We start from the raw sequence: 15,648 nt of genomic DNA, 5'->3' as shown, positions 1-15,648 counted from the left end.
AAGCACACACACACACGAGCACACTCATACACACGAGCACACACACACAAGCACACGCACACACAAGCACACACGCACACACAAGCACACACGCACACACAAGCACACACACATAAGCACACATACACACACACACATACACACACACAAGCACACACACACACGAGCACACTCACACACACGAGCACACACACACAAGCACACGCACACACAAGCACACACGCACACACAAGCACACACGCACACACAAGCACACACGCACTGGCAGGCACACGCGACAATGTGACACCCACGCGCACACGCGCGCGGATGCAACGCACGCGCGCGCGCGCACACAGCGGTAAGATGGCGTGTGTGTGAGCTGCGTGTCTGTGAGCTGCGCTAACTCCATCATAGCGCAGAGGAGTCAACGTTGCGCTTAGCGGCGAGCTGGAGGAAGCGAGCGTGCGCACACACAGGCACACAGAGTCAGGCGCACACACACACAGGCACACACACGCACACACACGCACACAGGCACACACGCGCACGCACGCGCGGGGCACGGCCAAACGAGCAAAAGGAAGGGGACACAGGCACGGCGCAACCCTCCCGTTTTCCCCGTCTCGACATCGTTTTATTTTCGGCTCAGTCATCCGCAACCACGACCACCGTCATCATCGTCACCACCAACCACCACCACCACCGACCAAGCAAGCACCGACCGGGTCTCATTCATTTTCCTATGATTCTCAAGCGATGTGGACTCCGACGGACCATGAGAAATTTGGAGTGGGTGAGTATTCGGTGCGCGCGCGTGTGCCCGCGTTCAAGACGAGTGGAAATTCCGCCGGGTTGAAGCACGTACTTGTGTCGTCTTCTTCGTCTTCTTCTTGCGACAGCTTGTGTAGTACGTTGGACACAAGACACAATACGATACGATTATAATTATAATTCGGCACAATACAACCCGGCCCAGCTAAGCTCTCTCTCTCTCTGGCTTCTGCTCTTTGAATGAGATATCGGATTACTCGCTGGCTGGCTGGCTCGAAACTGCCATCGTATATGCAGCGCCTCTATCTATTTAGGGAATAAACGTACAGCGAAATGAGGTCCGCGGCGTGTAACGTTAGTCTTATAACCGCCTTGCTGTGAAATCGACTGCGTGTTGGTGAGTGTACGCCAATTTCACACTGCCCCCATTGCGCGTTTAATACACTCGGATACCCATACCTCAATGTTCATTGCACATTAAACATCGACTTAAATGCGACCCCACTGTTCCTCTGCACGAACGAGTCTCGTCCTGCGTGTTGACACACAGACACACACACACACACACGCACGTATATTGTCCGTATACTGGGAGTGCACCTCCGTTCCGTGGTATACGCCACTAAAATGTAGTCGGCATTTCGCGACGAATTGCGTTGCGTGCGTACGACGGCGTCCAGAACGTGTGTCATACGTCTCGACAACGGATCGGCGTTGATAATTGACGGATGGAACAGCTTCGGCAGAACGATTCCGTCCGAAAGAGAATGCGTTTGACGGACGCCGGGGCAATAATTGGAGTTGTTAATCAAAAACGCACGCGGTGGCGATTATCTGAACCGGTCCTGGGCCTCCCCGCGGTCGACTCGGCCTCGATATGAGTAAGCCCGGTGATGGTGTGGGGAGACAAAGGCGGCCGGGCGTGGTGCTAGCCACCCCCACCCTCTCCATGTGCCGGGCCCGGCCTTCACAGGTGCTGCTCGCTAACAGCACTTGCCCCCCCCCAATGCGGCGACGCAGGGGATCTTTGGATGTGCGTGCGCGTCGAGTCCTAGCACAGGCATATGATGACGATGGCGATGTACGTGCCCTTGATGTGGAATTAGGGACGTTCTCCCTCTGCTGGGTGGTGACGACCCGCTGCTGCTGCTGCTGCTGTTGTCGTCTTCGTCATGTGCAATGCCTACTTTGTTATCGCATCATCATCATTATCATATCTCACGCACACGGGGTTCGATGAGCCTGGGCTTGATGGTTGAGGTCGCTGCGTGGTACTGAGCAAAGTGGTGGAAGTACTGCGGGAGGAGAGAATGCCTGAGCTAGGTGTAACCAGGAGACGGTACTAGAGCAATGGATTCACGAATACATCTGTGCGGTGCTTTGATCCTCCAAGGCCTTAAAGCTGCAACGTGGCCAAAAGGTGGCAGCACCGTACAGCAATGGATTATTGAATCCATCTGTGCGGAGCTTTGGGTACCTACCCCTCGTCGCTTTCCCCTGGTTGTCTGGGTGCCTTGTGTCAACATTCGAGGAGTTAAAGGCGGATCAAAGCGTGATATTGGCCACGCCAACTCCTCGGTTCAATAATTTTAATATATGCTCGCTAACAGCACTGGTCCATGATGGGCCATACGAGGAATACACTCTCACTGCATGAGTGCTGTGGTGTTGTATAGCATTGGATGGGTGTACCGGTATTCGTGATTTTATTTTAAATCTATGACCTGTTATATATATCTCTGATGGCTTCGAGGTGACCAGGAGATGTCAGTGCTGAGTGTCACCCCCGACGTGCGGTTTCTCCGTGTCATTCGCTCTTGTGCCCGCGGACAGCGAACAACAACAATTGGAATGACAATGGCCCAACATTCCGATACAGTACCCACCTGGGAATTTGCCTTGGGGCTCAACAGTGAGACTTTGTTTTTTGCTACATGGCCAGTGCCGGATTATCCGCGTAGCAAAAGTAGCTACACGTGTAGTAGCTACATGTGTAGTAGCTACACATGCTACGGGCCCCGCACTTTCAAGGGCCCCGCGCTAAATGCTTTCAAGCTATCAATTCCGGTTCAGTGATTCTGCACTTGCTCTATTACTATAGTACTATACCGCCTTCAACTTTTACGAACGTCTGGGTGTTTAAGGTTAGCGATTTGTCGTATTATTTGTGGCTGTATGTCACGTGAAAACATACAATTATTTTACTATGCAAGTAAAAAATGTGTGTTTTAATATTTATGTGTTTTTTTTATTTAGGGGCCCTTTATAACAGAGGCTACAGGCCCCACACTAACTTAATCCGGCATTGTGCATGGCTCATAACCTTCTATGTTTATTATACTACATCATCTACTAGATGCATGACAATCGCGGTGTAGGGAGGCCTTCGTCCAGCAGTAGATAGACAAAGTGCCCTTTGTAGCGTGATGCGCACGCCACAAAGGGCAATTGCATCAGCCTCACCATTGTATGCCGTTACGAAACACGCAAAAGTCACCAGACAATGGACGTGCACAGTTAACCCTTTGTGGCTTCTCTCACACCCACAACACTGGCTCAGCGACGTGGGCACACGATGGCTGGCGTGGTGGAGCGAGTGGTGTCAGCACGACTGCACTTGCAAACCCAGAGGTCGCCAGATCTGAGTCTTAACTCCCGGCGCAGCATCTTCTTGGTTCTTTCTGTAAAGTCACGTAGAAGGGAAATAATAAAATAATAAAAATAAAACATAATAAAATAATTCTCATTCAGACGCTGTCTTCCCGACAGACCTGTTCTTCACCTGAGGACGGCTGCTTGCGTTGTGGCTGAAACGTCGTGAGAATTATTTTATTATGTATTATTTTTTTTATTTTATTATTTCCCTTCTACGTGACTTTACTGAAAGAACCAAGAAGATGAATCCCTGCAGTCACGAAAGCTTCAAATCGAAATCCCGGCGCAGCAGTTGAAACATTGGCACAACTGCATCCTCCCCCAGCCTCTGTCAAACTCATCGGCATAAATTCAGTGGCAGCATAGTTAGTAGATCGGAAAATCGTGTGTGGTGAGGTAAAATGTGGGTACCCCTACCTCTCTATTCCATGACAGCTGATCAGCGTGGACGAGGCAGCGAAATATTATCTAAGAGCGGTCGTCTGGAACTCCCTCTAGAGTTCTGGAAGGGTTATCTAGAACTCTGTCTGGAGTTGGCCACTTCTGCCAGCAGTGGCATGAGAAATAAATTGCAGGGCTGCACCATCACAGCAGATGTTGCCACAGTGATTTCAATGGCGGTTACAAAATCCAATGCAGGTGATAATATAATGCAATCAGCATTGCATAACATCTAATAATATAAGCATTTTTCAATGACATTTTTTACATAGATCCACAAGAGACTCGACAAGCTGGACTGACCCAATCTGTTTACCTTCAAGCAAAACAGCACAATGTAATAATAGGCTTAGAAGTGCCTTCATGCATACTGATGATTATGAGAGGCACCCTTTTATCTGAGGAAAGGAAGTGGGTTTTTTTTATAGAGGAAACCTTATCTCGCCCAGATAACCCCCCCACCCCCCAGTGCTTTTAGAGTTGATGCAGACTATCCCATCGCAGATGCTCTGCGCGGTGTAAATTGAACCCGAGTCCCCAGAGTGAGTTTCCATACTTCCCCACGGGAGGCTGGAGAAAGCGGCTCGATTGGCTCTGTGTGGGGCTGGGGGGACATTTAATTCCATACTGTTAGGTTTTTTCGGTAAAGTCACGTAGGTAAAAAAAATAAAATTTAAATTAATAAAAGTAATAATAGAAATAAAATAAGATTTTTATTATTATTATTTTATTATTTTTTATTACTTTTATTAATTTTATTTTATTTTACCTACGTGACTTTACCGAAAAAACCTAAGAGTATGAATCCTTGCAGTCACGAAAGCTTCAAATCTAGAATGTAATTCCATGTCGCAGCTTCCCGTAGCGTGCTGCGAGGAGCTGTTCGTTTGCTGCTGACTCTCTTGCTCGTCATCGTCTTCACGATCACTGCGATCGTCGTGAATTGTACTCGATTCGGGGGCTCCACACGTGGGCGACATAGCCCCCCCCTCCTCCTCCCGCTACTGCGAAGGCTTGGCAAGAACCTCCTGTAAAGGAGTCTTGAGCCTCAGGGTTACCTTCCCCCCAGTAAACCTATTAGTGGGTGCGTCATTTCAACCGGAACATTCTGGGAATTATATTGACGAGCCACCTCGCCCTTATTTTATTCTGTCCTTTATATAAACCCGTTCATAGGCTTTCGGGAATGTAAGGCACAATAATACACGATCATTAGAGATAGGCGGGCGTCCCTTGCACTCTCGTGGTAGTAGCGTTTCGGGAAAACATTGAGTGAAAAATTAAGTCGTGATCGTTCGTCATCTGTATTCCTTACTCCTCACCCTGGAGCAGCAGTCCCCTCGCCTCATGGGGGTGGAGGGGGGGGCTGCAAGGGGGTTCAGCCCCTTAAAATTCGTAGTTACTTGGCTGTTGTACCCCCCCCCACCACCACCACCCTGAGATTGTGTACGCGAGCTTGTGAAGCAGGGATATTAAGCTATTACAACTATTAAACAAATTAGTTTTTATTACCAGATACGGCCCACTGAGCTGCGTAGCTCTTTTTCACAAGCGACCTGGCTATCACAAATGACAGCTCAACGAAGTGGCTTATCATCACGTGGCAATGCACAGCAGCCAAACACTCTGAACTGCGTGGATTGTCGATTTAAAATGTGGGGAGGGGAAAAACCAGAGGACCCGCAGAAAAATCCACGTGACCATGGGGAGAGAGGCACTCAAACTCCAAATATACAGCAGCAGGCGTCAGGGTCGGGATTGTTCCTCCACCTTCTCTGGCTGTCACTGACTCACCCTGAATGATCCCTATCTTGTTGAGATCTTGCCAGCGATGCAGGGTTCAGCCTCGTTAGTTCAGCTTCATCTCGCTGTGTGCGGGTTCGGTTTGAGCCATGCCGTGCTCAGTGCCGGATTATCCTAGTAGCAGTAGTAGCTACGTCTGTAGTAGCTACGTCTGTAGTAGCTACGGGCCCCGCACTTTCAAATGCTTTCAAGCTATCAATTGCGGTTCAGTGATTCTGCACTTGCTCTATTACTATAGTACTATACCGCCTTCAACTTTTACGAACGACTGGGTGTCTACGGTTAGCGATTTGTCGTATTATCTGGCTGTATGGCAAATAAAACAAATACAATTACTTTATTTTGCAAGAAAAAATAATTGTGTTTTAATATGTATTTATTTATTATTTATGGCCCCTTTATAACATATGTTATGTCACAGGCCCCGCACGAGCTTCATCCGGCACTGGTCGTGTTGCATGTGCGGCGAACCTATTTCTACCGAAAAATCGCTCCATGCGGGTTGAATTTACTCATGCGTGGCTATGCGGTCGGACGTGGTACAACATTGGTGCGTGTGTGCCGTGTGTGCCGTGTGTGTACTGTGTGTACTGTGTATACTGTGTGTACTGTGTGTGTACTGTGTATACTGTGTGTACTGTGTGTGTACTGTGTATACTGTGTGTACTGTGTGTGTACTGTGTGTACTGTGTGTGTACTGTGTGTGTACTGTGTGTACCGTGTGTACTGTGTGTGTACTGTGTGTACTGTGTGTGTACTGTGTGTACTGTGTGTGTACTGTGTGTACTGTGTGTGTACTGTGTGTACCGTGTGTACTGTGTGTGTACTGTGTGTACTGTGTGTGTATTGTGTGTGTACCGTGTATACTGTGTGTATTGTGTGTACCGTGTGCATTGTGTGTACTGTGTGTGTACTGGGTGTGTACCGTGCGTACCGTGTGTACTGTGTGTGTACTGTGTGTACTGTGTGTGTACTGTGTGTACCGTGTGTGTACTGTGTGTACTGGGTGTGTACCGTGCGTACCGTGTGTACTGTGTGTGTACCGTGTGTGTACTGTGTACCGTGTGTGTACTGTGTGTACTGTGTGTACCGTGTGTACTGTGCACCACTCGGCAGGCAGCTGTCTCATGCTGATTATCTCTCCGCGTGTTCCTTTGTGAGAATGCATCAACTTCGCACAAAGCGAGGGGAACCTCTACTGCGCTTATGTGGGATACCTCTTGTAAACACATCGCGTGCCCGTCGTAGACTTAGGCTGGCAGTTGTCCAGGAGATGGCAGTGCAGCAACGGATTCTTGAATCTATCTTTGCGGAGCTTTGAGTGTTATCGTGATTATCCTTCCCTCCCCCACCACCTTCCCCTACTCTTTACACATGCAGAGTTGTGTTCGGGTACTCTGGTTCCCACCGAGATGAGACCAAACACGCAATGCTTATACTGATAGGTTTGTACCCTTTCTGGCAATGAAACAGTTTGTGTTAAGGTGTTCAAACACCAAAGTGAAACATTTTGCAAGAAATCATGTCTGCATTATCCACGCAAACTTGTGGTGAACATGCAAACAAAAAAAACGCGTCCTCTGGTCTAACACTGTTTGAGACTAGGCTCTAAAGAAAGCTGTCTCTGGTGTGGACCAATCAGTTTCAAAGGCAATGCATCATATACTACCAGCAAATGTGTTTTTTGTTTGAATGTTCACCACGAGTATATGTGGTTAATGCAAACACGATTCCTTGCAAATGGTTTCAGTTTGGTCTCTTAACATCTTAACACAACTGTTTTATTGTCAAAAAGGGTAAAATCTATTCTCATATTTTGCTACCGGCAAGGGAGGACCCATGCATACGCATGACTCAGATGGAACTTCCCAAAACAACCAAACGCACGACCCTCTTGACAAGAGACCTGTGGCTCAAAGAGGCGAGATAAAGCGAGAGAATTATAATTATTATTATCATCACCGACTGCCTCGCCGCTCGGCGTAAGAGTATCTTGTTTTCACAGATGGTCAGGGGTTGACAAGCTGGTGTAATTTTAGTGTCTTACATAATCGCCGCATAACTCCGCAGTCGAAGAACGCGATGTCGACATGTCTTTATGTTCGGCACGATATTACGAGCCCTCTCTCTCATCAGCCAGAGTTGGTCAATGGCAGGTCGTCGTGTGTGGTGGGGTAAAGTGTGGGTGACCCCACCTCTTACTAAATGTCTGGCAAGTCTTCTTCTTGGTTCTTTCGGTAAAGTCACGTAGAAGGGAAGTAATACAATAATAAAAATAAAACATAATAAAACAATTCTCACGACGTTTCGGCCACAACGCAAGCAGCCGTCCTCAGGTGAAAACCAGGTCTGTCGAGGCTTGTTTTATTATGTTTCATTTTTATTATTTTATTACTTCCCTTCTACGTGACTTTACCGAAAGAACCAAGAAGATGAATCCCTGCAGTCACGAAAGCTTTACATCGAAATGTCTGGCAAGTGTGGAGGAGTAGACCAAATGCCCTCTAGAGCTCCCTTTAGTGAAGAGCCTTCATTCAGCCAGCAGTGGCATGAGCGAGGCATTTCAGGGCCGCGCTTTCACATTTAGTTTGGTGCGATTGTGGGTTTGCCTACAATTCTGTGATTCATATACCCATATACAGTATATATATTGATAAATAATGTATTTTCTCTCTGGCGTTATATATTACGTCTCATTTATATATGTGTGTGTGCATACATTGGGCAAATATACGTCCACAAGAAACGCTCATGATCATCAAACTAAACCCAAACTGCCTTTCTGTGTGTTTGGTGTCGCTGTCCTACCCCCGAACCTCCGATTAGCGCGTTTGGCCACGTACGGTGCGAAATAAGTTCAACGCGCGCTCGATGAAGCAATTGCAGGGCTGCACCTTTGCCATGACCACGTGCCCGCAGTTCTACGTCACGTGGCAAATGAGCCTGTGCGTGTGCGCTCTTCACACGTGGCCTCTGCCATTCACAGTGTCAGATTGCAGGAGCTATTCAACTTCCGCGGGACTTTAGCTACACGACTGCGGGCTTGCCGCCTGTCTTTGTGTGACAGGCAGCTCGCATCTGATGCTTGTACGGGTTGGTGGTGGTGATGGTGGTGGGGGAAGTGGTTGAGCAGTCAAGGAGTCCCCGTGTGGGTTTGGCGCTTGCTTCTTTCTCGTCTGTGCAGCAGCAGCAGTGCGAGGGGGTGGGCATCACAACATATTCATAAACTCTCGGTGGAGGAAGTTGTGAGCTGAGACATGATGATGGCGGTGGAGAGTGTAAGCGCTGGGGGTGTTGGTGATCCAGTGGTGATGCTGACCCATTTGGGGGACCCCCCCCCCCCCTTGACGCTGTAATTACCGGCATCCCTCCCTCCTGCCTCCTACCAAGCCAGAGATGTAGCAAGACGACAGAAATCAGGGCAAACGATAGGCGGTGTCCTGATGTGAGAGAAGAGAGACGCGGGTGGGGTGAGATGAAGTAATTGAGCTACATTTGTCAGATATTATTTTGTTTTCATTTACGTTGTTTATATATATTGTTTATCTACTATCTGCATTGAAGCTGCGCCCCTTGAGTTGCGAGGGGTGCTAAGCCCTTTTTTTGCTTTAGTTTCCTCCTGCCCAGCGCCGCCACTGAGTGCATGGAGAGAGAATATTGGCTGTGAGGAGGAGGTGGAGGGGGCCGAGGGGGTGAGAGTGTGGAGGGAGGAGTGGGGTGAGGAGGAGGAGGAGGGGGTCTGCTTTAATGAGCCATTCATTGCATCCCGGACTCTGCCTGGCTTCATCCGGAAGGGCCGTGGCACTTGCGCCCACATTGCAAGGAGCAGACGAGGAGCCCTGCGGAGAGAGAGAGGGGGGAAGAGAGGAATAAGCAGGGGAAGGGGTTAATGTAACGAGCCGTAGCACTCAGCGCAGCGGGAGTGTTCCCCGAAGGTTAAGAGGAATGCAGCAGGCTGAGTGTGTTGTGTGTGACATCAAAATTCTAATCTCAACTCCACGCATGTAAAAGGGTCACAAAAAATGGAATTCTCACACAAATGATATCTGAAGAGACCAGGCATGCCGTAATTCAACCCCCGACCAGCAGGCATTCGATGATGCGCAGATCTCAGCGGCTGCGATTCGATTAAAAAAATCGGCGGCGTCGTCTTTGCTTTTTTTATCTGTCTCATTTACATTTGTCATCTTGTTTTTCCGTCTCGCTGCAACGGTCGCGTTCGGCTCATGAAGCCTAAACATAACAGCACGGCACATCGGTAATCATTCATCGGCGTTATTAGTCTGCTTGATGAAGACATTCCAAAGCCACCACCTCGCACCTGCACACAAACCGATCTCATTACTCCATCTCCGTGGCGGCTCCACCCTTGGACGAGTTTCCAGTGCCGTGGGATTTGCGAGTAATTTTCATGAGCCGCGCCGAATCGCTTCGTACGCGCACGATTCGTCATTATTATTATTCTGCTTACAACATACAAATCTATTGCATCTTTGCATTTCCTATAAAGCCAACCATTGCATCTTTACATACACAGTAAAACCTTGGATTGCGAGCATAATTCGTTCTGGAAACGTGCTTGTAATACAAAGCACTCGTATATCAAAGCACTCGTATATCAGTTGTGATCACGTGACGCTCGGCAGACAAAGCGTATGCACGTACTACTCGTATTGCAAGACCTCGCTCGTTTATCAAATTAATATTTATTTTTAAAAAATTGCTCGTCTTGCAAAACACTCGCAGACCAAGTTACTCGCAATACAAGGTTTTACTGTAATTGAGTTGTGAAGAGTGCGTTTCTTGAAGGCAGCGTACAGCCGTATAGACACACGTTGTAGTAAGCGTAGCTGTAACAGCACTTTGGAAGTCCGTGCATCTCCAAAATTCACATTAAAGAGCTGTACAAAATGTCTAAGCTAATCGAGTTTTAATCGTAGGTCAGAGATATGAGGACGTGCCCGACCTATCCCTAATTAGTTTGGGACCTTCTCAATGAGCTGCTGCTGATGATGATGATTCTTAAGATGGGTTTGGAAGCAACAAAGGTCGGATTATCTTGAAATAAATAAGGAGTGAGGTCTGGAATGTTGATACTCTCTGCACGTCTCTGTGTGCTTATATAATATTCCGCATTTCATTGCAACCCACCCCAAAAATATATAATTTCTCGGCTGTGTGTGCATACAGCACGAAAGGTTGTTTGCATATCTGTATGTTTATGTGTGTGTGTGTCGTCTCTGATGAAGCATAAATATATCAACTGAGCATTAATTGCCGATTGTGCTTCATTGTGCATAATGTGCACGCAGTTGTTTGTGTGTTGCCGGAGCACGGGATAATTGCAAGCAATTGCAAAGTTATTTGCCCGCACCTCGACCACATCCCCTGATACTCTGCCCAGCAGCGGTGAATGTTAACCACTGCGCTGGACCTCTGGAGTAGAATCTTTCGCTCGGGCGTGTTGTGGCGTTTATGGGCCAACTTCCGTTTGCATCGCTGGCCCCGTGGAAAGGAATGAAATGGTGGCGGCCCCCGCCTGGGTGAACGTCTTCCTTTCTTCATAGCCCGTTGCCTGTGCACCCCTTCAAAGTCCGTAGGCGCCGGTGCAGTCGCACCGCCTGCGCACTCGATTACCTTCGCCTCTTTGGCTCCCACGTCCCTTGCACGGCGCGTGTCGGGTGTTAATGCTTATTTCTATTTGGGGGTTTATATAAATATTTTTTTGAGTGATGAATCGCAATGTTGTGGTGCTGGTGGTGGTGGTGTCGGCAGAGAGTGGGTTTGCAAAGCAATGACTTGTGATTAGGGGCTATTGCCTGCAGACATTCATTCGTCAATTTACACACAGTGAACCAAATATAACAGTATTACGAAGCAAGAGAGAACACATTCAATGTACACACTGCAAAGGGTTCACAGATTTGAGGGGGGGAGCGGGGGTAATCCACGAAAGCTTAAGATGAACGTAAAGGTACAGCCCTGTCATTGCTTGCTCACGCTGCTGCTGGCAGAAGGGGCTTCTGAGAGTGGGACTCCTAGAAGACCCCTCTCGAGATGATGCGTCGCCTGCCCTTCCACCGCTAGCCAGATGACGTCTTGGAAAAGGTGATAATGCCCACACTTTACTCCCCATCCCCTGCCCGCCCCCCCCCCCCCCCCCTGTATGAGACCTTGCCGATCGGCTCAGCTGCAGCGTTCGCCCATTCACACCAGAGGTCGCAACCGGGTACCCAATACCCGTACCCTACCCGATACCCGGCTACCCGTACCCGGCCGGGTAAGGGTACCCGTTTGCGACCCTGGTGCGGCCGGGTACGGGTACAGGTAGACCGTGAGTCACTGGTGAGTAACTGTTTGTCACTCATTTCCCAACGTCTTGTCTCTTCTCACAATTCAAGATCCTAGAATCAACCCACCCGCGCCTGCAACATGGCTTCATCCCAGAGGTCGCAATCGGGTACCCGATACCCGTACCCTACCCGATACCCGGCTACCCGTACCCGGCCGGGTAAGGGTACCCGTTTGCGACCCTGGTGCGGCCGGGTACGGGTACGAGTAGACCGTGAGTCACTGGTGAGTAACCGTTTGTCACTCATTTCCCAACGTCTTGTCTCTTCTCACAATTCAAGATCCTAGAATCAACCCACCCGCGCCTGCAACATGGCTTCATCCCAGAGCTCGCAATCAGGTACCCGATACCCGTACCCTACCCGATACCCGGCTACCCGTACCCGGCCGGGTAAGGGTACCCGTTTGCGACCCTGGTGCGGCCGGGTACGGGTACGAGTAGATCGTGAGTCACTGGTGAGTAACTGTTTGTCACTCATTTCCCAACATCTTGTCTCTTCTCACAATTCAAGATCCTAGAATCAACCCACCCGCGCCTGCAACATGGCTTCATCCCAGAGCTCGCAATCAGGTACCCGATACCCGTACCCTACCCGATACCCGGCTACCCGTACCCGGCCGGGTAAGGGTACCCGTTTGCGACCCTGGTGCGGCCGGGTACGGGTACGAGTAGACCGTGAGTCACTGGTGAGTAACTGTTTGTCACTCATTTCCCAACGTCTTGTCTCTTCTCACAATTCAAGATCCTAGAATCAACCCACCCGCGCCTGCAACATGGCTTCATCCCAGAGGTCGCAATCGGGTACCCGATACCCGTACCCTACCCGATACCCGGCTACCCGTACCCGGCCGGGTAAGGGTACCCGTTTGCGACCCTGGTGCGGCCGGGTACGGGTACGAGTAGACCGTGAGTCACTGGTGAGTAACTGTTTGTCACTCATTTCCCAACATCTTGTCTCTTCTCACAATTCAAGATCCTAGAATCAACCCACCCGTGCCTGCAACATGGCTTCATCCCAGAGGTCGCAATCGGGTACCCGATACCCGTACGGGTACGGGTACCCGTTTGCGACCCTTGTGCGGCCGGGTACGGGTACGGGTAAGGAATCAAAACCCGTTTGCGACCTCTGATTCACACTGCTTGGGTGGACCGAGGCCGCGGGGCGATTTCAAGAGACCTGCACCGTCGCTTCGATGGGCTAAGTCGACCAACCGTGGGGTTCGAACTCGCAAACCTGCCGATTTCATGGGAACTTTTTTGCCAGTTCCGCCCCCGAGCTACAAATGCTCTGATACGTGCATTGTCTTTGTACCCGTCACATTTTGGCGTTCTCTGGTCTGACGCCGGTGAGACGAAGCCACCGACGGCTCTGGTGTAGGCAAACCAGTTTCAAAGGGTGATGCATACATCATGACCAGAGCACGTTTGTTTGCATGTTCACCACAAGTAATGTTTAGTTCATGCAGACTTGATTCTTTGCAACAACAACAAAACATGTATCTGTTAGCTTTTGGAACATCTTAACACCTCCTCTGTTTTTTGCCAGAAAGGGTAAAACCTGTTCTTGTGTATCGACTGTCCTATTGCGAGCCACTCGTTCTACCGCTGTGCCACGACACGCACACGACACATGACACACGACACATGACACGCACACACGACACACAAACGCGACATACACACGCGTGGCACACGATCCCATACGAGGTTTGTCTTGTATCTGATTACCATTTATAAGGTGGTGGTGGTGGGTGGTTAGGTGGGTGGTGTGGTGGTGAGTGGTGGTGGTGGGTGATGGTGGTGGTTAGTGGTGGGTGGTGGGTGGTGGTGGGTGGTGTAATGGTGGGTGGTGGTGGTGGGTGGTGGTGTGGTGGGTGGTGTGGTGGTGGGTGGTGGTGGTGGGTGGTTGGTGGTGGTGGGTGGTGGTGGGTGGTGTGGTGGGTGGTGGTGGTGGTGTGGTGGTTGTGGGTGGTGGTGGGTGGTGAGTGGTGGGTGGTGAGAGGTGGGTGGTGGTGGTGGGTGGTGGTGGGTGGTGGTGTGATGGGTGGGTGGATGGGTTGTGGGGGGCCTGTGTAACGTGACACAAGCCGACAACACAAAAGCCTGCAGGGGTGGCGGGGGGCATGTCCCGTGTGCTTGGAAATGCGATCCGCCTCTCATTGTGCGAAGGCGCCCCCGGGTGAACACTGCGGCCGCGAGAGTAGCAACGCCGCTGAGATTTAAGTGCCACGCGCATCCCACTCGCACACCCCCCCCTCCCACCGAGTGCCGATTTGAGCTCTGTTGCCCTGCTTCGTATCGTCATCATCACATCCGTGATTAATCCACTGCTGGATGAAGACCTCGCCCACGTTTTCCGATCGCAATGGATGCTTGTTTGACGCTTCTTCTTCTCTTTGTTGTTCGACACGCTGGCGGCTGTGGCTTTGGTAAACGGAGGACCCAAGGGCTATTTGGGATATCGTTTGCTGCCGACGTTGTTGGGCAGTGCTCCACGAATCAAACGCACGTCACTCCGGGTAGCTAGCCGCACAATTCGTACGAGTGAAGTTGTAATTGTGTGCGAGCAATATGACCAATTAAATAGACTTGGAATACTCGTATGCGTCAAGGAATAGTTTTACCAGCACAAATAAAAAGGGCATTGTGAATTATATCTCACGGTCCTTAGCGGCGTTTAGTTTCAAACTACGCCCAGGAAACGTGCTGTGTGTGACACCACATTGCTTCGCGGCCTTCAGCATTATTCATTTAGTGTTATCCTTGAATGCAATTCCACATGCCAAACGTGGTTTAAAATACTTTAAATTGAATTTAACAAATAGCTCACTGGCAAATTACTCACGGCATCGGCGTTGTTAACAAGTTTAATCGTTTTAATCTATCCCAAATAAATTTAAACTTTCTAGAGAATGGCTGGCTGATTATTATTTTTTTGAAGCCATCACCAAGCGTCGCGATTTCGCGCCCTGAAACGAGCATCGCGTGCAAACTCATCTCGGAGTCGCTGCACGAGCAAATCCTCAGACATCATTGACTCGTGCAATTAACTCACAGGGGTTCCTGAGTCTGGGATGTTATAAACTGGAATTCTGTCAGACTGTGATCAATAAGGGCAAGGCTTTGCACGGGGAAGTGATTCAGGCCGCTGATGGGCATCTGCGAACACCCGTGACTGGTCACAGTCCATCTTTTCCACGTCAAACAAATTCCCTATCTGCTTACTTGAAAGAGACATGGGTTGCTAAGCTCATTAAAAAAAGTCACCACATCTTCCCCTCCATCAAAAATAGATCTACTTTTTTTTGCAAGGAAGCACTTTGATTGACACACTGCCCTGCCGTTTTAGCAGGGTCACCGTTGAAAAATATGCTTCTTAGCATCAATGCGTATCACGCGAAACAAACCGACTCACTGACTGCTGGAACATTGCGCTATGAATGTGGCACCTGAGTTAGATTCCAGACCATGGTTTACATCAATGGTAACTTTAAATCTGAACCAGTCATGGGCCAATGACGCGCCTCTCCCCTGGCCCACCAACCTGTTGTCACCAGTGTGGTGAAGTATTGCCAAACACTCTTAACCCCACACCCCTCCCCATGAAACAGTACGACATAGGGACACCTTCATCCACCAGTATA

General features: G+C 49.5%; 1 protein-coding gene across 7 annotated transcripts in view; it reads left to right on the top strand.

The window, feature by feature from the left end:
* Positions 1 to 271: 271 nt before the first annotated feature.
* Positions 272 to 15,648, top strand: part of DOCK3 (dedicator of cytokinesis 3) — a 229,446-nt gene continuing 214,069 nt past the window's right edge. For all 7 annotated transcript variants that reach the window (XM_061573883.1, XM_061573882.1, XM_061573884.1 and 4 more), the window contains exon 1: positions 272 to 775. In XM_061573883.1, coding sequence (XP_061429867.1) covers positions 739 to 775 — 37 coding nt within the window. In that variant the 5' untranslated portion in view covers positions 272 to 738. The remainder of the gene's footprint in view (positions 776 to 15,648) is intronic.

This window comes from Lethenteron reissneri, chromosome 54 (genome assembly GCF_015708825.2).
Source record: "Lethenteron reissneri isolate LAM-NWPU_2019-01 chromosome 54, ASM1570882v1, whole genome shotgun sequence".
NCBI classification, from domain to species: Eukaryota; Metazoa; Chordata; class Hyperoartia; order Petromyzontiformes; family Petromyzontidae; genus Lethenteron; species Lethenteron reissneri.
Note: the sequence above shows the minus strand (reverse complement) of the source record. Positions and strands in the feature narration are given on the sequence as shown.